General features: G+C 48.3%; 1 protein-coding gene across 4 annotated transcripts in view; it reads right to left on the bottom strand.

Moving 5' to 3' along the window:
- Positions 1-24,283, bottom strand: part of CASK (peripheral plasma membrane protein CASK) — an 842,400-nt gene that overhangs the window by 90,337 nt on the left and 727,780 nt on the right. For all 4 annotated transcript variants that reach the window (XM_075682288.1, XM_075682290.1, XM_075682289.1 and 1 more), the window contains exon 13: positions 17,597-17,683. In XM_075682288.1, coding sequence (XP_075538403.1) covers positions 17,597-17,683 — 87 coding nt within the window. The remainder of the gene's footprint in view (positions 1-17,596; positions 17,684-24,283) is intronic.

Below are 24,283 nucleotides of genomic sequence, written 5' to 3'. Positions count from 1 at the left end.
CGCGAACAAATGCTCTTTTCAGGAACGAGATCTCAAATTAGGCAACGTGAAAGCGGAGGTAACCGCGATCGAAATCATACCGAACAGTTGGCTGAAAAACAGCGTATTCGTAGTGAACGTGTACAGCCCGCCGTCTGACCGCAGACAATCGTTCACGTCGATCATAACGAAGGCGGCCTCAATGGCCAGGGGGGCACCGCTAATAGTGGCAGGAGATTTTAACGCGCCCCACGGAGCCTGGGGTTATGCAAGGCCAATGCCTAAGGGAGAACGGCTATTGGAGGCGGTCACTATGTGCTCGCTAGAGCTGGTGACCGACCCCCGCTATCCAACTCGACTAGGCACGTCGGTGGCGCGGGACACGACGCCCGACCTGACCTTCGTAAAGAACGTGCGAGGGGCAGAGTGGCGCAACCTGCACGAGAACCTCGGCAGCGACCACTGCATACTGGCGGTGACGATCCCCGTCAAGGCGACACCACCGAGGGAATTTAAGGTCACCGACTGGGACGCCTTCCGCAAAATAAGGAAAGAAGACAAAAGCGAATATGCGGACCTAGACAGCCTTTTTAGAAGGCTCAAAGAGGACGTTAGCACCGCGACGAGGGTTGTCCAAACTGAACTGAACGTGGAAAGGATGGACGCGAGATTGGCCCACCTATTAGAGGCAAAGAATTCCCTCACGGCCAGGTGGAAAACGCAAAGACTAAATCGCAGACTGCGAAAGAAAGTGGCGGCACTAAACCGGGAAATCGAAGCGCACTCGATCGAGCTTTCCAAGCAACAGTGGAACGAGGTGTGCGCGTCGGTAGACGGACAAATGAGAACCGGGCGCAAATGGAACCTCCTAAAGAAACTGTTAGACGACAAGCAATCCAAAGGCAATCAGAGATTGGCAATTGATAGGATTTTACACAAACAAAAGGAGCAGGGCAAAACGGAGAGCGAGTTCCTAAAGGAGCTGGCGGAGACGTATCTGCCACTGGGCCCGTCAGGCGATGGCGACTATCCGCAATACGCCGGCACAGAGGTCGAAGAACTCGACGCGCCCTTCACGGAATCGGAAATTTGGGATGCCTTACAAGGCCTCAACGGACGCTCCGCGACGGGCCCTGACGGGGTCTCGAATAAACTGTTAAGAAACCTAGACGGGAAGTCGGTCGAGAAGCTCACCGAAGAAATCAACAGAGCGTGGGAAACGGGACAAGTACCAGAGGTCTGGAAAGAGGCCTCGGTCATACTAATACCGAAACCCGGTAAACCACTTTCGGCGGAAAACATGCGGCCAATATCGCTGACCTCGTGCGTAGGCAAGACGGCGGAACATGCCATACACAACCGAGTATCGCGGTACATAGAGAGAGAGGGCCTCTTCCCACATAACATGGTGGGCTTCAGACCGGGCCTCTCCACACAGGACGTAATGTTACAACTCAAAAAGCACATAATCGACGGCATAACCAGAGACACCAGGGGCATACTGGCCCTGGACCTAACGAAAGCGTTTGACACGGTGAAACACAGATTTCTAATGGAAACGATCTCGGTGATGGGGCTCGGCCGGAAATTCCACTCTTACATAGGCTCCTTCCTCAGAGACAGGAAAGCCACGATCAAAATAGGACAGGCCACGTCCGATTGGTACACGCTGGGCGCGAGGGGCACCCCACAAGGGGCGGTGCTCTCCCCGCTATTATTCAATCTAGCATTGAAAGGGCTATCGGACCGGCTGACGAGAGTGACCAACGTCAATCACGCCCTGTACGCAGACGATATTACGGTGTGGTGCCCGGGAGGGTCCGACGCAGAAGTCGAGCGGGCTCTTCAAGAAGCGCTGGACACAACGGAAGAGTACCTGAAGGAAACGGGACTCCGTCTGTCACCCAGCAAATCGGAACTGTTGCTCTACAGGCCCTCGAAACAAGGCATGAGGAATTTGACGCCGATCGATCAAATACCAATCAAATTACACACGAGTGACGGCCAGCCGATCCCCAGAGTGGACACTATAAGAATCCTGGGGCTGCTAATTGAGGCTAAAGGCGGTAACACCCAAACGGTCATGAGTCTCACGTCCAAAACGGAGAACATGCTCCGGCTGATCCTCAGGGTGACCAACCGCAGGGGAGGGCTCAGCGAGAGCAATCTCATCAGACTTTACCACGCCTTCCTCATGAGTCACGTAAATTACATAGCCTCGGCGCTAAAATGGACCAAGAGAGACGCGGCCAAGATAGACACACTGATGCGCAAGAGCATCAAGAGGGTGCTAGGTCTTCCGATCAGTACAAGCACGGAGCGGCTCGATCGGCTAGGGGTCCACAATTCGCTAGCAGAAATAATCGAAGCACAGACCAAGGCACAGGTCGTGCGGCTGTCGACCACCAGGGCCGGCAGACGCATCCTAGAAGAAGCAGGAATAAATGCCGAGGCAGAGTGCACCGCACGCAGCGTCGCGCTCAGCGCGGCGGTCAGGGGCACTTTCAAGGTAGAACCGCTTCCGAGAAACGTCCACCCGCAATTCAACGAGGGGCGCCGAAGGGCGAGGGCCCGAGCACTGCTGAAATCAACCGCCAGCTGTCCGGGACTGGCGGCATTTGTAGACGCGGCCCAGTACGGGCGCAGCGACCGGTACGCGGCCGTCTCGATACGCTGGGATGGCACGATCATCAACGCAGCATCGGTCAAGGGGGTAACGTCCGAGGTGGCCGAGCAGGTGGCAATAGCCATGGCAATGAGGGACCCCGAACGCCCTTACGTATACACAGATTCGCGATCGGCGGCCAGAGCATTCGCCTCGGGCTCGATATCGCGGAAAGCGGCGGCCATCCTCGGCAGTGCGGGAGCCGCGGGTCATCACATCCTCAAATGGTTCCCAGCCCACATGGGGGCCGACGTGCACCCCGACTTTCCCAACGCCAACGAGCTGGCACACGGACGCGCGCGAGGACTCACGCACCGCGGCGATCGTGGCGAGCGAAGTGGCGGGGAGGGAGGGGAGCACCGAGACCCGCTGCTCACCTTCAACGAAATAACAACGCATTATCAGCTGTCGAGGAGGACCTTCCCGCTCCCCCACGCTAAACTTACTAGACCACAGTCATCTATATTCAGAATGTTGCAAACAAGGTCGTTCCCCTCGAGAGGCAGAATGAGCCTTTATTCATCGGACGTAGAGCCGCAATGTCCGGATTGCGGCGAATCGTACTGCTCGCTATCGCATATGCTTTGGCAATGCTCCGCGTTAAGCGGCACCGTGTTCAGCAAAGAAGAAGACTGGATGGACGCCCTGCGAAGCGACGACCACCAGACCCAGCTCCGGGCCGTCCAGAGGGCTCACGAAAGGGCGGAGGCTCACGGGCTTCCCGTCCCATCGTGGGTGCGGCCCGCGACCCCTGCCGACCACTAAACCAAGAGTGGGTGGGAAGGGGTTCCTCAGGACCCAATAAAGTTCTTTCCTCCTCCTCCTCCATCAAACAAAACTATTTTAGGCTTTCGCAAAATATATCAAACTTGGCGGCTGCTCTGGAAAGCTGGCTTTCCCTAACTACGATCGCGTCGTACGCCGAAGACGTTCGCGAAGGCCGTTTCCCGGTACGTGACAGCGACGCCGGATTACAGACTAAACAACGTAAGCCGCCTTCATCCTTCAGAATTTTCGCACCCGTTTCCGGGGATACACGCTGTTGAAATGCTCTCTGCGCCATCGAAGATTCGGCAACTGCGGAGTCGAGATTGCTGAAGCTGACGTGATTGCGATGACAGCGCTTACGATCTGAGAGACAGACGGCACCAAGTCCAGTTTACGCGTCTCTGTTCAGTGTCTTCAACGCTAAAGCGCAGCACCCAAATGGAGCATTAAAAAAGAAGGATACATATCGTTCGTGGGCAGTAACACCACGCTCTCAATCATTGTCTGCGCTGAGAAACACGTCTCGCATATAAATGATGAAAAAAGAGGAGCGTGTATTTTGTCAGCTTATAGCGTTTTTGATCGCTTATGGGCAGCATGCAGCCGCAAGACTGGCACACTGCTCGGCAAACTATCCTGCCTGGTCTTACAGGTTTTCTGCTGTTTGGCATGAAAGCATCCACGATAACCCACGGGGCTGCGTTTTGGCAGCATCGTTTTTCACCCGTAACCACTTTTATACGTCTTTCTTTTCTTTTTCCCAGAAGAGTAAATGAGTGGAACGGCTTCATCAGTAATGTAGCACTATACAAAATACACTGACTTCTTTTGACTTAACTGACATCCTTTATATTGTAAGCCATTTGAATATATATTTATGTAATATGCTGGTTGGATATGTTGTTATGCGATATAAATAAATAAATAAATAAATAAATAAATAAATAAATAAATAAATAAATAAATAAATAAATAAATAAATAAAAAAACGTTCACATATGTTGTCCTAGTTTGCTTTGTTGCTAAGCTATCCGACCCTGCTGAAATCGCCAGTAAGGTGGTTGCAGTACAAACAAACAAACAAACAATCAATCAAACAAACAAACAAACAAACGAACGAACAAAAGAACAAACGTCCTTGCCTAAGCAGCCTAAGCAGCAGCTGTCGAAATACCATTACCTCCCCAAATACAGTAAATAAAGCTGTTTAACATGGCACCTTGTCAGTTTGAGTCTGCGATGCGCAAAGCCACAAAAACGTTTCTGCGCTTCTTGGGATGCACCAGCCTGTACGACCGCTTGTGATGAACTGAACGATGAACGCTTCATGGTGTGCGCACCCGCACGACGTGGGAACTTCTCTCCTCCTTTCTCGTCTTTCAGTCTTCTTTCGCCAGTGCAGGATAGCCAACAGGGTCTTGTTTGGTTATCCTCCCTGCCTTTCTCTTAGGAATTCTCTCTCTCTCTCTCTCTCTTTGTCTATTGTTTCGTGCATAATAAAGCATGTATTCCATGTCATGATTAGACTTCTACAATTAGCGCGCATCCAAATTTCATGCATCGAACTAGTTCTGACAGTTTGCTTGGCGCAGTTGGAGATACGTCGTCGGCGCCTTGCGGTATATTATTTCGTCAAGATAATTTGATCCCGATGACGGCACTTCCGTGTCAAGCGAAGTTAATTAAGGCATCTATCGAGGTTACACGCCCTCGCAGACTCGGTTGATGAACTTCGAATCTCTTTCGCTTTCGATGCATTTCGTAGCTCTTTTAGAGATCTTAGCACTTTTCTTTCTTCTTTTTTTCTCTTTTTGTTCCCACTAGAGGAACCGGTCTTTCATCTGTCTCGAATTTACTCTCGACAACGTCACACATGCGATTTCTGCCCGGAAATTGTTGACGAGGTTGGGGGGCAAAAACGCCGTCCCGTCGCGGCGTTCTGCGGCGCACCGCAGCACACGCTCGCCGCGCAACTGCAAGAAATGCAATCATGTCGCCCGCGTGCGTTGGTTGCCTCGACGGTCCGCGCGAACTGCGCGAACTCGCACGCGGGCAAATTTGGCGGCTGGCGATTAGGCAGCAGACGAGCTTGTTATTTACGCGGACATTGCCGACTGAACGACAGCCGCGGGACACTGGAGACACAAAGCATATGATGCGCACAAAACCGGCTGGGACGAGCCGTGAATACGCCCATTTCGTGCAAGGAAATTTTGCCGTTGTTGAGTTTTAGCGTAGATTTAACTCGTCCGGTGGATTTACTTGCGATACTCCAGCCTGACTTGCGATGCACCAGCCCGACGGACGGACGGATGGACATCTATCTATCTATCTATCTATCTATCTATCTATCTATCTATCTATCTATCTATCTATCTATCTATCTATCTATCTATCTATCTATCTATCTATCTATCTATCTATCTATCTATCTATCTAATCTATCTATCTATCTATCTATCTATCTATCTATCTATCTATCTATCTATCTATCTATCTATCTATCTATCTATCTATCTATCTATCTATCTATCTATCTATCTATCTATCTATCTATCTATCTATCTATCTATCTATCTATCTATCTATCTATCTATCTATCTATCTATCTATCTATCTATCTATCTATCTATCTATCTATCTATCTATCTATCTATCTATCTATCTATCTATCTATCTATCTATCTAATCAGCTGGATTGTCGACCGCACGTAGCGACCGACGTGATGCGTGTAGGCCTTTTGGGAACCAGAAAACAGAGAGGCTCACAGTGCATATAATACGAGCAGTCAACGAAATGTGCTCAGCAGTGAATAGCGAGGGCCAGTGAATGCGGGAGATGACCGAGCAACCAGTTGCCCCAAGCTGGGCAGAAAAAAAGGGGGGTGGGGGAGGGGGTTATGTGTTGATACGGGCACTCGCCACATTGTAACGCACCTGAACCTTATCAACAGACTGAGCAATCGCTTCTTGCAGGCAGAAAAAAAGTTATTCTTAGACACCGTTAGAATCATGTAGCACGTACACGTACACGGTGTAGCACGTACGACATCACGGCGACGCGCTCGTCCTGGCGAACGCGTTGCCAACCGGTGACCGCACATTGTTGAACTTGCGCAGGAAACAGTGCCCAAGGTCAAGGTCGCGCGTTGCATTCTAAAGGTCCTTAGATATACACCTGGCTCCACAACACGCCAACATTCGACGGTACGCGGCGAAGCATCAGCAGTATTGAGTGAGATTCAATCTTGTGAGCTACCCTGAATGTGACGCAATATACTAAGTGTGGTCAGCATCTGCGCGAAGGTGGGGCAGGGGAGGAAGCGAGATCATCCCAAAGGTCTCACGAGAATGGTGCACTTTTCATCGTCGGTTGTTTTAGTGTAAACGTGAAATTCAGAACCACATGAACGACTCTGATTTGTCAATGAGACTGCGTAGATTATCAAAACTTCCTAAGAGCGCGTCTTGCTTAAGCTCCGTCGTCGTGAGCTGAAGCATCTGTGAATGTGCAGTCTGGTGAAAAAGCGTGCATGGTTGTTGCAGAATGAATTCCGTCAGGTGGTGTAGGTACCGCTCGGAGCTTTGAGGAGCCCGATAAAAAACTTCGAGTTTGATGGGCGCTACACTGACCTGCGCACAAAGCTAAAAAAGGACATATTTCACAGTTTCCATCGAGGTTTCCATTGCGAGCCGATGTAAAAATATACTTAGGTCAGGTGAACAGAATACAGTGTTTGTGCCGTATATCTTGCTTCCTTACTTTCGCATTTAAACAGTCAGGAACTTCGCCGTGCAGCAGACGCACGGTGGAGCTTCATCTGCACACGCCCACCACGCGTGCTCGCAGCTGGCGCTGTCAGAACGTCTTCCTTAAATCGTGGCTTCCGAGATCGCCCGTGCGATCTCGGAGGTCCCACTTATACAATGGCAGCTTTGTTAAAAGCCAATCTCGCATCCCAGGAAATTGAGCGATGATAAGTAGTAATTGTGTCTTTGTTTACAAGTTTATTGATTCACAAAGTGATAACAAGTTTCGACAGATAAGAAATATGAAAAGGAGGTAAACAGCCTGACACGTAAGCAGCCTGACAGGGACGTGATACGTAAAACGCGCCGTACTTTAATTTCAAGCTAACGGCGTTATTTTCGTAACACGTACTGCTAGCCTTTTACGCACGTCCTGCACGTCACAATTTAGTGACGCTACAAGGAAGCAAGAACACTTCCATAATGTATACATAAACTTTTTGTTGGGGGAACTTCTTGTGGCCGGAAGGTACACATTTGTCACTTTAACAACGCCGAAACAACGTCACCGACGAACACAGTCGGTGGTCGTCGAATCTAGCCTCACGGATCAAGTGGGCTCCGGTCTTAATACACGCTTCACAGTATACATTATAGAGCAATCGGTTCACTTTTGCTCAGGGTGTTCGGAGAATGTACAACGTAGTTCACGTGTTAATCTGATTAAACACGCCTCTCCACATTTCGAATTTGCGGCAAACTTTCAAAGACTTTCGCATACAAAGGGCGCGTCATGCGTGGTAATCCCTCGATAACGGCGGCAGTTCGGTATAGCGGTCACCGGCACAAAGAACGACGCGTGGCAAACGCTTCGTGGGCGTATAACGTGCTCTCAACTGCAAAAGACTCAGCTTTATTTTTGTCATTTGTTGAGCGAGCGTATTGCTTTAAGGCACGCTGGTAACGACAGTTAGACGCAAAAAGGACATAATTCTAATTAAAAAAGACGATATCGGACAATGGAATGAAGCGGATACAAAACGGCAGGCAGAAACCCCGATCCTCTCGATAACAACTTTCGGCGGGCGATGGAGGCGTCGGCTCGGCGTACAATAACCGCGCGATATGAACGAATAAATAAATAAATAAATAAATAAATAAATAAATAAATAAATAAATAAACAAGAAAAGGAAGAAAAAGAAGAAAAATTACACATGGCTGTTGCGCCCTGCAACTATCCACCCATACTAGGACCATACTGCAACCAAGAAAGCCTTCTTGTTAGACCTCGAAGAAAGTTGAACCACTTTAACGAGCGGAAAAAATGAACGAGTTCGTAATTTTTATTTAATTAGTTCCGTGCCACGCTCGCTTTAGGTGCCGAAAACAACGAGAAACGAAATATCAGCAACAAAAAAAGAAAGAAAGAAAGAAAGAAATAAGCAGAGCCAGTGCAAGCTGACTGACAGTCGCGATTAGCAGATTGAAAAGCGAGGCCTGGTTCGGTCGCCCGAGCGCATTATGATATGATAAAATCGAGGGGAGAAGGGTTACGGTTCCCTCGGTTGCCCAAAGCCGGCATAAAATGATGAACGCTCCAGTGGCTGCTTTGTCAGTCCTATATATCAATCGTTTCAGCTATCGCGTTAAAAAACTTTGCTTTGAATAAAGTCTGTGACACGTTACACTCTGTAGACTCCACGGTCGCCAACAAGCTTCATGCATCAAGCAGGGTGATTAAAAGATAAATTTGTGAACTGTAGACGTTGGCACAATGGGTGATGTTGGCCGCTCCTCGCTTAGGCTGACTACGCATCAAAGAGGCTGCTTCAAACAAACAAACGATCGAAGAAGTTGCTAAGGATGTCTGATGTCCTAGGAAAATTAGTAGCATGGGGTTAAAATGCGAGAATTTCTGACTACCATAGACGTATTTGAAAATTTTCACGTTTAACCCGACTCCCATTATTCCAGAAATTGTGTGTGGCCAAAAAGCAAATGTCGTTAGAGAAAATGGCAGCGACCGTGGCGAAAGCTTTTCGACGTAGTCGCAGTTGCTCACACACTGGGCATCGTTAAACCTTGTCAGGACTCGTAACGATTAAAATGCGACCTCTGAACCGGAAGGACGCAAAAAACAAAATATAAAGCATTGAGCGCCGGCAATGAACTTTATTCAACGGCGTTCGCGAATGTTTCCGTAACAATTCTAAATGGAGACATAATTTAATATGTACGTGAATTATTTGTCCTGCGTTCTCTTTTTCGATTCGAATGAGGAAGGGGGTTGGCTCGCGGACGCCGAACCCGCACCATCAAATATTACATGCTCCAGCTGACCCAATTAGGGGCAGTGGCGAGCGTCAGCCACGTACCCACAGTGCAGTCGGAGGCCCCGGCCCGGGGATGTGACTTGCATGCCTGATCGCCACAGTCCCAAGTTCAGGTACGTACGCTAAGTGAGGCGGTCACACTCGAGCGAGTACCGACGCAGTAGCGAGAAACGTTCATGGCAAGTTACCCGAACGTTTCTATGAGACAGCTTCATCCCAGAAGAGAGACTTGCGCGGCTCCGGAGCTCAGAGAGCGTACATCTCTTGTAATGCAGCGAAGATGAAGACGCTGGCGGAGACGCTGGCGGGCGCCTCGAAAGGCAATACTTTTCCGCGCGGCTTTGCTGCGCGAGTGACGTGGTTGACTCGCGCGCTCACTTGCTGCCTCTGCCGTGAGCTTATGCCGCAAATGCGCACGCTAGATTAACTTCTAGCATTGTTAATGTCATGCGCGAGCTTGAGAGCAGAATGATTGCAAGGTGAAGTTCTGTGCACCGAAGCGAGACGACAGAACTCTCTGAGACAGATCCGAGCTGATAATGCCAAGTGTTAGGCGAGTCTCTGTGATGGAACTGACCAAGAATACCTCGATGAGGCACCCTAGGATTCTAGTACAGACAACTTGAAAAAAAAATACAAGAAAGTAGTTTGCAGACTCGTGTGGACCTCGCAGAATTATAAACCAATTCTCAGCGAAGCTGTTTCGTTCGTTAAATTGCAATGAACATTTCAGCTGACCGTAACTAAATCACGCACTGCAATGCGCTGCCCCTATGTTAACTGGCCCGTTTGAAACCTTGCCAGCATATAAGGTATTCGGGTAAATATAAACAAGGTGACCTTGTAGTTGATCGAGGACACAAAGGAAACCTACTACGAACCTTGTATAACGTACACAAAAGAAATACATAAAGGGAACGTTCAATAATTATTTGCAATGCCTCTAATCAAGCCCGGTATGATGAAGTTTCGTCACACATTGCGCTAAACATGACCCCCCCCCCCCCTCCTTTCCAGCAAACATAAACTTAGTTAAAAATAGAGTTATATATCGTTTATTAGGAAGCATATCTCATAACGCCAGGATGACACTTTAAAGCACTTGCTTAAGTTCTTTTGCACAAACAGTATTCTTTTTACGGGCATTTAACTTCGTGCACAATCTTCGCGCACATTCCCCTTATTTCTGCTAAATTTAATTTTGGTAGAATTTGTCGTTCTGCCAAGGAAAGTGGCTAAATTCTGCGTGATCTTGAAAAGCTCATAACGCTCCTGGACGCTAGCATACGTAATTTATTGCAAAAGCCGCCATAAACCCAACCAATTTCAACTTTGCCTGCACATCACCGTTATCTGGCCCTTCCTTTCACCAATCATAAATAGGTGCCTCGTTTAGTTCACCGAAGACGCAGGGCGAACGATATATCACGCATGGAAATACCGAAAAGGGTTCAAGAAGCATTTGTAACGCGCCTAATTAAGCCCGTCACGTTAAATTTTCGCAACACTTCGGACTTAAAATGTTATTAATTTCTCTTAAATATAAAAATTTTGTAACGGAAAGTTATTTCGGTACATTGGGAAACGTAGCAGATAACGACAACGTGGCACTTGCAATGGATTGTTTCCGAATTTTGTTTTGCAAGAGCTGTATTTGATCCACACGCATTTATCTTCGCATACAGATTTGCAGTGGAAGTCCGCCCATCCTTGCTAAGATCGATCGAAGTGGCGTATGTAGTTAAGCCACGGCTGGGGGGGGGGGGGAGGGGGTTAAATATTGCGCCGCTCGTAATGCACTCTCATAACGCTCCTTCATACGTAATTTATTGCAATGCCGCAATAAGAGCACATATTTCAAACTTTGCGTACACGTTATTCATAAACTACCCCTTAATTTCGCGATATATCAACGAGGTAGGTACCTTGTTCTGTTCGCCAAGGACGACGGAGAAACTAACTAACAATCTGGTATATATTGCACAAGTAACATGAAAAATGAGGAAGAAAGAACCAGGGTTCAGGAATTCTTCGCAACGCTGCTTTTTAAACCAGCAGCACGAAAGTTTTGTCACAGATTATACTTAACATTTTAACTATTTTCACAGAGCTGGTGTGTTGTGCAGTTGTTATAGGAATGTACGAAATATATCGAACAACGGCTGTACGACACTCTCTAAAGATCGAATAGCTAAGTTCTTTTACAAAGGCTGTCATGAAGCTATAGAGACGACGCATTCACGTCAATCTCATCGTGCTTGTTACTTCAGTGAAATATGAACATCGTACCTCGTATAGTTCACCAAGAAGACTGGGGAACACCGACCACATGCTGTTTATAAAGTACAAAAATTGGGGGAAGGCGAACATTCCGTATTATTTTCAAAATACATATTGGCCCTAAACACTTAGAACTTTCAATACAGGATATCCACAAAGTGGCCCATATTTCCTATAAATATGAAATATCTAACTTTTATGGTGCTCCCACGGAATAGTTCAAACTTTCTAGGCGTTTCATGTAACGTTTCTAATCGGGCCGCAAACTAGAGTTTAAAATTTTTCATTTAACTTCAAATTGAGACAGACATTTCAATATTCGTATGCATATTGCCCCCTTGCAGTTCCCGCCTTTCCTCAAAATATGAACTTCGTGAACGCTTTAGTTTTTTTCCCCCATAAAGTTGAGAAAACTGGCATACAGCGTTCTTGAACGCTTCTGGTCGCATAACAACTTCGCTGTAAAGTAAAAAAAAAAAAATGCCAGGCTAAACTGTACTTGACGTCTACATAATGCGAATCTTCCATGATTTGTAGCGAACAGTTGTGCGAATAACCTAAATATTGTGTAGCGAGCAGTTATGTAGAGATTATATGCTGTAGTGTTTCTAATAAGGAAGTCAGAATGTTGAAATTTAAAGCAAACTAAAACGCAGTGTCTCATACCCATGCAGTCGCGCCATTTGCACGCACCAGTCCCAGAGTAGTCCCAGGGGCCACACTGTACATGTCCGGTGCACATATTCAGTCGTCCCTGTGGCACATAATTTTAGACTTCACTATTACCGGGATCGGCCCACGAAAACGCCGACATAGGCATTAATACCACGGGGATGGGCCAACCAAAATGGCGAAATACCTCACACGGATGCCTGCTTGCGAAAAAGTGGCCTGCACTCGGAGAAGAATCTTTCGCATTAAAAGCAGCGATGATGACATAATGATGATTGTTGTGATTATAATAAATTAATGATTCATCGCACGCATTCGTGGCGCAGTTCGCTAAAGCGTCGTGCCGCTATGCCTATGGAACCCGTGTGACGCAGGTTCGATTACGCCTAGCATCGCAGACGTTTTAAAGGATCGGTGTGAAGTTGTCAGTTTCTAACCTCTTTCCCCCCAACTTCGGTCACTCGGATCACTTGGGTCACGCAGTCCGCTGCTGTCCGCCGACAATAAGCACTGCGCATGAACCTATAGTTTTTTTTTTTTCACAAACAGTAAGCACTGCGCTATGACGCGCCCCACGCACGATCAGCCGAAGTCGCCATATCTGACGCCGAGGCGCACGGAAATGAATCAGAAGTCATATTTATCTCACCTCTCGTACAAACTACTGGGCAACGTCCACTCCTGCACTCCATAGCGTCGTCGAGTTTCTCGACTCGGCAGGGCTTTCCGCGATGTTCGAAAAACTCCTCGTCAAGTGGACAGCCTGGAAGCTGTCCAACCACAGAGCGGACACCAACCCTGCCCGCATCAACCAATCTGTCCTCCCTGGACAGCAACCTCTGCTATAGCCTGACACCCGATGACAAGGCTTGAAGTGCCGGAGAGCGCCTCAATGGGCTCCCGCCTGCCGACTTGCTGGGTATCTGCCATGAAGACGTCTTGCCCTTTTTATTTCATTTCCCCCCACTCTCCTCCTTCCAGTTGGCACTGGGCCGTGCTCACTTGAGGGCTACTGAATACAGCGCCAACTTTCCCCTTCTCGTGACGAACCAGATCTCCCCCCGCTCTTCATCTTCATTTCTTTGGGTGGCAGTTTTCTTAGGCTTTTCACTGAAATTCGTCACTAAAGCTTGCAGCGCCTGTCTTGTCGCGATGCGCAAGCTATCGCTTACAAAGATGTGAACCCAAGGTTTGTTCTGCCGTGGTTAACCTTTCTTTAGTGAAAAAAAAGAAAGAGTTCTAGTGAAGATATAAAAATTATGGCTTCCTTTTTTACATAATACTATTAAAGATAATAAAATGCAAGAAGAAACGTCGCAAGTTAGGAAAACTAAGCACTGACCCTTGGCAAATGATTTGTCAAAGTAGCGCATGGCTGCGAAGTTTGTTTACCTGCATAAATCGTTCCCTATCTTGACATCGCACGACTCTATCGATAATTTTAGCGAGGAATTTTCGAACGGAGTTGGATGATACATACAGTTGTTTTGTATACTGAGACGTCATAGGCTAAAAGCTGTGAACTTTGTATAAAATAATTAGTCCCCATTTGTGGTTTTAAATATGCATTTGCAATTATGTTGGGTAGTTATAAAGAAAGTCAGGTATATTCAGGATAACTTTGGTTGTTTTGAGAGATGTACATTCGGCAGATATGATGATGTATTCGACTCCAGGCAAATATACAGGTGCAGGTTTTTACAGCGTTAGTTCTACTACTCCTGCAGCTACAAACCCAGAAAACGCCTCTCGTTCCGCAAATCTGGCCTTCAAGCAAATTAATAATTTAATTATGGGGTTTTACGTGCCAAAACCACTTTCTGATTATGAGGCACGCCGTAGTGGAGGACTCCGGAAATTTCGACCACCTGGGGTTCTTTAACGTGCACCTAAATCTAAGTACACGGGTGTTTTCGCATTTCGCCCCCATCGAAATGCGGCCGCCGTGGCCGGGATTCGATCGGGCTTCAAGCACAGCCATGGTCAGAGCCTCGTGAGAGGCCTTCAGTGCACCGCCAAACCATGCTATCGCTTTCAATGCTTCGCCTTCGGGTAAAACTGACACTTTTTTGTCTTCTTGGGGGATTCTCCAAACGCAGATTTCGACATCGCCTCAAAATTACAGTAGCATCCGAGAATCGAAATCCTCGGTATTTCATTCGACGCATGGACGCATTGACGTTCATGTAGTCCGTCCTCGTAAATATAGTATGTAGTATAGTATACTTGTCGTATAGTATGTGCTTCACTATTGCTGACACCAAATTAAGCACCGAGTTTGCCTTTCTAGCTACTGTTGCGACGCCTGTTTCTCGAACCTCGACCGGCGTTACTATTGGGTAGCGTGGCGTGTCGGCAGGCTGCAGGCGTCCGGTAGACCATGGCGACCAGGCAGGGACGAGACGATTTCTAGTGCGAAACTTGCACTGTTTATTCAATGGCTGGTGAAGGATATAGAAGAGAATGAGTGAATTGAAAAAGTACCCCATTGCGGGGCCCCTTCCATAGGCCCACTAAAATCATAGGCGGAATCTTGCTCACGTCAATGGCACGTGACATTCACTGAGTCCCCGTCGTTGCTTTGCGGCTGCTCCTTTTCTCCTGGGCAATGTTGCACGTGCTTGCCTCCTCTGGCGGCAACCCGCGGATTCTGGTCGGGATGGGCGACTGATCGTTTCTCCAGAGTCGGACAGTTCGCGGAAAGTTCTCCTCCTGGTCGCACAGTTTGCGGAAAGGGTACTCCCCTATATATATATATATACATATATATATATATATATATATATATATATATATATATATATATATATATATATATATATATATATATATATATATATATATATATATATATATATATATAGAGTCGCGCAGTTTGTGAAAACGGTTCTCCCCCAGAGTCGTCCACACACAAAAGGGCCTGTAAGCGCTGCGGGGCGGAATCCATCTTCCGTTTCGATTAGGCATGGACTCGGAGCATCCTTTTTGCCCCGGGTTTTACACGCCAGCCGTAACACCACGCCACGAGCACCGCATACCCTGCAGTGGGGCGGGTTGCATCCCCTCACACCAAAGCTTATGCAGGTGTATCACCACGATTGCGATTTTACTCTTCTTGAACGACGCTATTTAACTCAGTCTGCTTTCCTAGGGAGATTTTGATACCTGTGCAATTCAGCTAAGCCGTGTTTTGAGCAGTGTGAAAAGCCGTGCCAACTCGTTTTACTGGGCGGGTGGCACTGCACTCGACGTTCGGGCAGCTCCGCGACTGCGGCAGCTTCTCTTTCCCTATATTGCCTCGGTCGCAGCTTCAATACTGTTACTGCGTACTCGAATGCGGACCCTTCCAAGGTAATTCCTTGGCACGTCCTCACGTGTTTTGCTTCCGAAGAGCCCCGCGAATCGTGGACCTCATTCAACGGATGCGGCTGCCGTATACATGCAGGCCAATCGTAACTTTCCGTAGGCTCCTCTCAGCGGCGTGCAGGGACGTCGCCATCACCTCTCATAAGGTGGCCGAAACGATGAGCGCTCTCATGCTGCCCTTGATGCCCTCTGACCGGCGTCCCATAGAACACCAACTTCATTGGAGGCAGATCGCCACGGATATACGCTGCCTGGCCACCTCCGTGACCTTGTTTGGCGACTCGAGTGGGGTCTGCTCCAAACTCGGGAGGGGCTAGTACACTGGGGCGTGGTGCGATTATCCAAATGTTCCAACTGAATGTCGGCAGAGACAATGAGACATGCGACTATCGAGTGCGTCGTCACGCGTGTATCTTGTCGCGCCGCTCATGGCGGGGCTTCGGGGCCTGGGCGTACGGGACATTGTTTCGGGCGGAAGGTTTCCGCGGGGGCGTTTCGCGGGCCCATCTTATCTTCTGGTGGCGGCCCTTTTTAGCCTATGGTGCCATCGTTATGAAGCTGTGGCATGCAGATGCCGCCGTAGTGTAATGTGGTCTATACTGGCTCGCCTGAGGTGAGAGATGCTCACCTTCCTCTCACACCAGCTCTTCTTCCGGGGAGAGCATGGATTTATCCGCCAATGGTTGTGCCCTGTTGTTTGGGTACAAAACTGGTGCTTTCATCTAGCCTTTTGCCCAGAGCGGTGATAAAAGCAAATTTCGGGTAATCTTCCTGGTTACCTATTTGATGTTATTTTGCTGTATTATATGTAATGTTCTGGATATTAGTACCTGCATAGTATATGTTTGTTAGTCTATACATATGCCGCGTCTCTGTACACAGCACTGCAGACGTGCTTAGTTTCGTTATTAATGTGCAAAGTGTAAAATACCTTTTTTTTTTCAAAGCAGTATGTAGCCTGTTTCTCTTATCGCATTTATGTATGAATATGTTTCCCTTTTACATGTAGTGATCAGCAATGGAAGGGCGATAATCGGCCCGCACGGTGGCCTCAGCGCTTGCACGTATAAGCTTCCCAGGCGGCCGGCGCTTTCTGCGCCACCGGTGAGCGCTGGGTGGCCCAAAAAAAAAAAAAAGACCTCGCTTTCATTGCATACCATAATGCATCCTCTCCGCGTCCCCAGCCCGCGCCGGTGGCACATTTTCTCCTGGCTCCGCTCATGCTCCTCGTCGCAGCTGCGGCGGCAAGATAAAAAGTATGTCACTACCTTCGGGTTTATTCAGAGGGCCTACGAATGCGCGGAGGCAAACGCCGTCTGGATGGTTTAACAAGGAACCGAGGGGGGCGCACAGCTTCTATTAAGACAGACGTCAAACGGCGGCTGGAAAAGAGGTTTGTGTTTGAGTTTCCGCGCGACATAATTATGTTTTCTTGTATATTCAAATTATAATCTGACGTTATCATGTCTGTAGGTTGTGTATAAGTCGTACTTTACGAAATTTGCGACGCATTTTACGCTGAGAAATCCAATTAGTTCGGTAACGTACGCCTATGCGCCACGTGGAGGACCTGCGTGGATCGGGATGCGTGGTTCGGGATGATTGTTTTTCCCCATACGGACATCACTGCCGACATCGAAGCCGGATTTTCTGCGACATGGGGCCCTTAACGTTATCGCGTTAAGACGTCCCGGGACGATTTCGGTCGCCAGTTCTGGTCGCGTCGTTCTGCGCGCGACGCGAGTGGGCGTTTCAAGAAGAAGGCAGCGAAAGGAGACTCACCCGCACGTGTGGCTTGCACAGTATGGCCTGCAGCTCTTCCATCTCCGGCGTGGTCCCCATCGGGCAGTCCTGGATCCACTCCAGCACCTGCATCCACCCGATTGTGAGCTAAAGAAGGCAGCCAGGCTCAGAGTGCTCGCCTATGTATACGGATGATATCGCGAAACACTCGAGATGCACAAGAATGTTTCAGCTTGTCGTCATCATCGCTGTCGGGCGTGCACTAACACGTAACTGCTATTGCACATGCTGCGCTAAGATGAAGAAAGCGCCAATGTAAAGAACGAAAGATCCCTCCCGTCATGGCGGCTCAGTTGCTATATTGTTCTGTGGCTAGCGCGATGTCGCTGGTTGCATTGAATTGAAAGTTACTTTCTTGCGCACAGTACAAGAATAAAAATATGTGAACAGTGCATTTAGGTCCCTAACTGGAGGCTAATTGGAATCCATAACAAAGTTATGTATAGGGAAGCGAAGTAAAATGCATACAGCACAGATGCGCGCACTAAACACACTGAGCAGCGATAACCACTTCTACATTAGAGAAGGTCAAAAATTGTATATAATACATAATACAAAGAATCGTCACAATGCAGACGGTATACTAATCGAAAGTTTACAAATGAAGGGAAATGCACAAGGAAAAGCATGAGGTGAATGATATGACATACAGTGAAAATAAGGTCATGAAAACATAGGCTTAATGATGTCTGCTGTCTGAAAATTAGCTGCTTGTTTTACCTCTGTGGGTAGAACGTTTCGCTGGAATACGACAACACTTGAACTTCTTCGTTTACCATACACACTGCGGACCTCTGTAACTAGAAACTTCACTTTAGCGCACTGCGTGAATTGCGTTTTTATTTGGCACAGTTGATCGCTGAGAGTATCTATAGGCAGTTGGTAACCATTAGGGCACTTCAAAGCAGATAGCGCATCAAAGAGAGAGTGCAACGAGGCACTCTAGTGAACCTGTATATTCAACATGGCTGGAGCGCGGAATAGAAAATAGGCGACGTTTGAAAGCATGTTTATTTTGGTGTTTATTAGGTTTTTTTCCAATTAGAGTCCCCTGGGCAACGTCAAAATGCTTTCTACAGCTCCGTGGACGTCGCCGCAGTGCTCTGTGGACTGTTGTAATTGCGCGTTAGCATCTCGCAAAAGCATTGCAGAAACTACAGAGCTTGCCTTTGTGATCGCACACAACAAATCGGAACATTCAGTTTTCTTTGAGAGCTTTCGGCATTCAACTTCCACAAGAAGATAGGCCAAAAGTTCTTGCAACTCCTCATCGGCTGTCACTGTCATCGTTGAGTCTTGCTGTTGTGAATTATAATTTGTCGATTTGTGTCGTCACAAGAGCAGTACATGTTGAATTAGCCACGGGTCTGTCAGCAGAAAGTTTTCTGCTGACGTTTCGGCGATTGATATTGCGTCGTGGATTGCGTGAATTAATATGCACAGACAGCGCACAGGCTTTCGGAAAGCATCAAACGAAAACGCCTCTTTGGTAAGAGTATTGTTCAATGGAGATCTCCAAGACTATTGCGTTCAAAGAAGAATGGAGCGGAAGTTCATCGCAGAAAGAGCGGCATGGTGGGGCGGCTTCTGGGAGGGATTGATAAGAACTGTCAAGACCAGCCTCCGGAAGATTCGAGACCAAACAAAGCTCACGCTTGAAGAATTAAGGAAGGTATTGTATGAGGTAGAGGCAGTAATTAACTCCAGGCCCCTCACTTACCTGTCAACGTCCCCAGAGGAAATGGAAATACTACTTACGTAGACTAATTTCTTAAACGGTTAACCGTTAACAAGCCTTCCCTGCCCCAACAAAGATGTTGACACTTGAGGGCCAAAATATACGGCTACAAGAAAGTGGCTTCATTGCAAGCAGTTACTGCAATACTTTTGGATAAGATGGAGGAGAGTGTCAACTTAGCCTGCGTTCACCGCACTGTGCAAATATTCAAGCTTCGAACACAAACTTGGAGGACATCGCATTTAAGAGTGAAACGCGATGGCATTCAAAGGTACCTCACTGCTTCTCACGCTTTCCGGCAACTGCAGCTTATGTAGCCGTAATGTCTACCCGGAAACGCTGGCGCGGCGAACGTTATGCGCGAAGGTGAGTCTTCTGGTAAAAACACGGCCTCTTGCGTGGGCCGATCCCGGATGTAGTGAACAACCGCACGCAAAAAAAGAAAAATTCATCGTTTTTATGTTTCTGCTATTGTATCGCACTTTTAACATTTAAGTCTGAGAAGATTTAAGATAAAAGGCGTGCGCTGTTGCTGTTTTCTTGCATGACATTTGTTTGCGGGCTGTAATTCTCAAAATTCCGAGCAATAACTTTTTGTCAAAGATGCGAGACGGCATGAACGCCTTTAGTGATATAATGGTGCGGCAATATAACCCGCACATACCGTGTGTCATATAGCAATACGTGGCACATACATATACCTAAACATATACGGCAATTTTCGCTCACGGACAACACCGCCGACGTCGACCCCCGACACCGGATTTTCTACGACACGGGGCCCCTTAACGCTATCACGTTAAAATATCAGCACTTCTTCGGTGAAGCTTCCAAACGTCTACTCGCCGACCTGTCCAGCTTCTGTACCCAACATAACTTTCTTCGCTGTAACAGACGCGAACTGCGCGACTTTCCGGGGTGTGGAGGATATCGAATATTTACTTTTCTTTGAAGACAATAGTACAGAGAAGAGGCACGAAGAATGGCAGAGAGGACGCGTAGAGAGAGGAGGCAGAGCATGGGTAGCGTCGGATGCTGTACCTATCCAGACACTGATACAATCACGAAACGAGTGAATAACAACCTTACCGCTCTTCGCCCATGGCAGCTCGCATACATGGGAGGATCGTGGGAGAGGAGAAAGGCGACGTCAGAAAACATGCCTCGTTTTGGATCTCGTTAATAAAGGAAAGACTACTACTACTCATGGAAAATGTCGCGGACCAACGTGAAAAATGTAAATTCAAGGTATGGCACGGTAATATCGGCTACTTCTGAATGATAAACATCGTGCAACATTTTTCAGGCGAACAAATGGCGCAGGATATGCAGGCACAAATGCGCATCAATGCATCGATGCGTCAAGACGGCACTGCGCAAGCGGATGTACAGCAAATCAACACTTTTTCCACGATATAATACGCCCCGTCAGGCAATGGCCATGCTAACCATTTCGCCGGCTAAGTAATCGCGCACAACAACGCCTCAAGCAAACGCATATCGCTGTGTGTTATGTGTACTACGCTGACAAACACAAGTGGTGCACGTAAGATGACCGTTTAACATCACCTTACGCCTCTCGTATTGCGGCAGACGCTGTACAACCTAAACACTCGCCATAAAATTCCCACAAGTTACCATCAATCAACAGAAGAAAAACAGTAGGGAAAGGTTCGTTTACACCGATTCCCACAGTGCGTGGAATTCGCACGATTTTTTTGAAGACGACGCCGAGAGTTAACCCCACTTTCCCGCACAAGGTGTGCGCTTCTTGCCTCTTTCGCGGGCCGATCCCGGAGATAGTGTCGTCTAAATCCGTTCGCTTGGGTTTGTGCGGTCTAAAAATGTAGGCCGATCCCGAGGGTGGTGCAGTCGAAAATGTGGGTCGTTCCTGGGGGTATGTGCAGTCTAAAAAGATATGTGGATCCCACGCGACGTGGGAATCGGTTTAAGCGAAGCTTTGTGTGTGCAAATAATGCTGTTCCAGCTTAGCGAACATTTGCAAGCCCACACGGCCCAATTGTACAATCGCTCAATTTTTTAACCTGAACGCGCGAGCATCGACCGGCCAGTCGATAAGCGCCGTATAACGGAGTACAGCGGCGAAGTGTGCGAGAATACGGGCGTGCGCGCAATGCACAGTCCAATGCAGCTTCCCTCTGCCAGGCTGTTCCGGCAACCGGACCCCACCCCACCTGCTTTTTTGTCCTTTATCGACTGGCCGGTCGATGCTCGCGCGTTCAGGTTAAAAAATTGGGCGATTGTACACCTTTTCACCGAGAGCCGTCTCGTTCAACATATGCTTCTGTGCTCGATCATGGTCATGTCACGCACGACAACGAAGGAATTAGAAAGACCTGGATGGCACGACGACGTCTGCGTGACAATAGGAAAACGACGCTGGAGTGACGACGATGGTATGACGACCGCGGCGTGACGACAACGTGATGCCGATGCGCGAATGGTAACGATGGTTCGACAATGACGGCGTGGCTAAGGGAGTGCCGCAAGTGGAATGATGACAACGGCACGGTGACAATGGAATGATGATGCCGTAACTACGACTGTATTGCGACGACAGCACGACGACAATGGAAAAAACAAGGTGGGATGACGACAAAGCCATGACGACAACGGGATGACAACTTTAGAGTGACTAAGACAAAATGACGACCATAGAACGACCACGACGGTATGACGGTGACCCTGTGACGACGACGCAATGACGGCAATGACATAAGACGATGAACGAAAGCGACGAACTGATAACGACGGAATGACGATGACAGTATGACGACGACGGCTCGAGGATATAGCTCGAGGACGACAGGACAACGCAGTAATAATAATAATATTTGGGGTTTTACGTGCCAAAACCACTTTCTGATTATGAGGCACGCCGTAGTGGAGGACTCCGGAAATTTTGACCACCTGGGGTTCTTTAACGTGCACCTAAATCTAAGTACACGGGTGTTTTCGCATTTCGCCTCCACCGAAATGCGGCCGCCGTGGCCGGGATTCGATCCCGCGACCTCGTGCTCAGCAGCCCAACACCATAGCCACTGAGCAACCACGGCGGGTGGGACAACGCAGTGACGGCGACAGAGCGAAGATGCCAGAATGATGGCGATGGCATGACAGCGAATGAATAATCACAGCGGCATGCAGGCGATGAAAGCGCAACAGAATGATGACGACGGCATGAAAACGACAGCGTGTTGGTGTTGGCGCTCATGTCCGCGCTTACGTTCATCACCTGCCTTCATGGACCTCCTCAATTGGCACTATATTCGGTGTTTGACGTTATTCCTGGTACTGGCTAATCGAGCAAGCCAGCAGCCAGCAGGGGCGACAATGATACGACGGAAACGGCGTGAAGACAACATTACTTTCAGTATGGGCCACGCATTCGGCAAGAGCTGTAAGGCAAGACAGCAGCAGCCAGCCGCGGGAAAGTCGAAGAGGCAAAGAAAGCTTCTCTCTGAAATGTGGGCCGATCCTCAAGGAAGGGCAGCATAAAAATGTGAACCGTTCCAGTGGTTACCTGCAGTCTAAAGATGTGGACCCCATTCCGGAGATAGTGCAGTCTAAAAGTTTGGGCCGATCCAGAAGATAGCGCACTCTAAAGATGTGGGCTTATCCCGAAGGCGAGAAGTAAAAATATTTAACCAGTCCGATGCTCCTCCTACTCTCCCCTCACGCGAGGGGTCATGCGACAGACTGCCGTGCGCAGTGACTACGCCCCATTTCACATCCCAAGTCGCTCAGGAATACGTTGTCTTTGATCGACGTCTACTAGAGGTTGAATGACCTTCCAAATTCGTCTTTTTTTCCTTTTCGGTCTCACTCAAGAGAAAAAAAAATCGTAACGTTTCCATGCATTTCCGACTCGCCCAAAAAATTTAGTTTCGCCCGAAGGCCAAAGCTTTGACAGCGATAACAACTATTAGCGGTGCGCCCGATATCGTTGTCCAGTGTTCTAACAATAACGCGGGGCAAGATGTTGCCGCGACGCAGCACTGCAGGGGTAACTGCTGCTGCGCTACGCTTAAGCCTCGCCTTTAAGAGTGCAACGCGCTAGCATTCAAAGATCCCTGAGGGCTTCTGACGCTTCCCGGCAACGGCAGCTTATGTAACCGTAATGTTCACCGGGAAACGCCGGCGGCGGACGCTATGCATGAAGGCGAGCTTTGTGGCTCTTTTTTTTTTTTATGGTGTACAAGGAATTGAGGGGGCCGCGCAGCTCCTAAGACAGACTTCAAACGGCAGCTGGAAAACGCTATCGCGTTAGAAGGGGTTTGTGTTTGAGTTTCCGTGTAACAGAAATATGTTTTCTCGTATGTTCAAATTACACTCAGACGATATCCCATCTTCTGCAGGTTCTGTTGTAAGCCATACTTCACGATTTTTTCTAAGTATTTTAGCTTAAGAGATTGAATTAGTTCAGTAATTTCCTTGCGCCACATGGAGGGCCCGCGTGGTTGGGTATGCGTGGTTCGATATTCGTTTTCGCGAAGTGACATCCGACGCTGGACGCCACGCCAGTGTTCGCATCCTCTTTTGTTGAAATAAGCTTTTCTAAAACGGATAATCTGCGACACGGGGCCCTTAACGCTATCGCGCTACAACGTCACGAAGGGGCTGGGCGTGATGACGAGCCCCGCCAGGCGGCATTGTGGGCGACGCACATCGATAGTGCACGACATGTATTTCACGACAGAAAACCGTCGGCCCCGTTTGTAGTTTCAAAGTTACTGTCCGCTCAGACTACTGTATGCACCGCCGTGATGGCATGCGCATAGCTGCATATCAGCTACGCGAACGCTAATGTGAGTGCGCGCACAACGTTCGTGCCAGCAGCGGTAAGCAGAACGCTGCTGTAAGGTCGTTGTGAGTGTTCGCCTTGGTTAAAGTCATGTGTGCATTCT

The sequence above is a fragment of the Dermacentor variabilis genome, chromosome 2 (assembly GCF_050947875.1).
Source record: "Dermacentor variabilis isolate Ectoservices chromosome 2, ASM5094787v1, whole genome shotgun sequence".
NCBI lineage: Eukaryota > Metazoa > Arthropoda > Arachnida > Ixodida > Ixodidae > Dermacentor > Dermacentor variabilis.
Note: the sequence above shows the minus strand (reverse complement) of the source record. Positions and strands in the feature narration are given on the sequence as shown.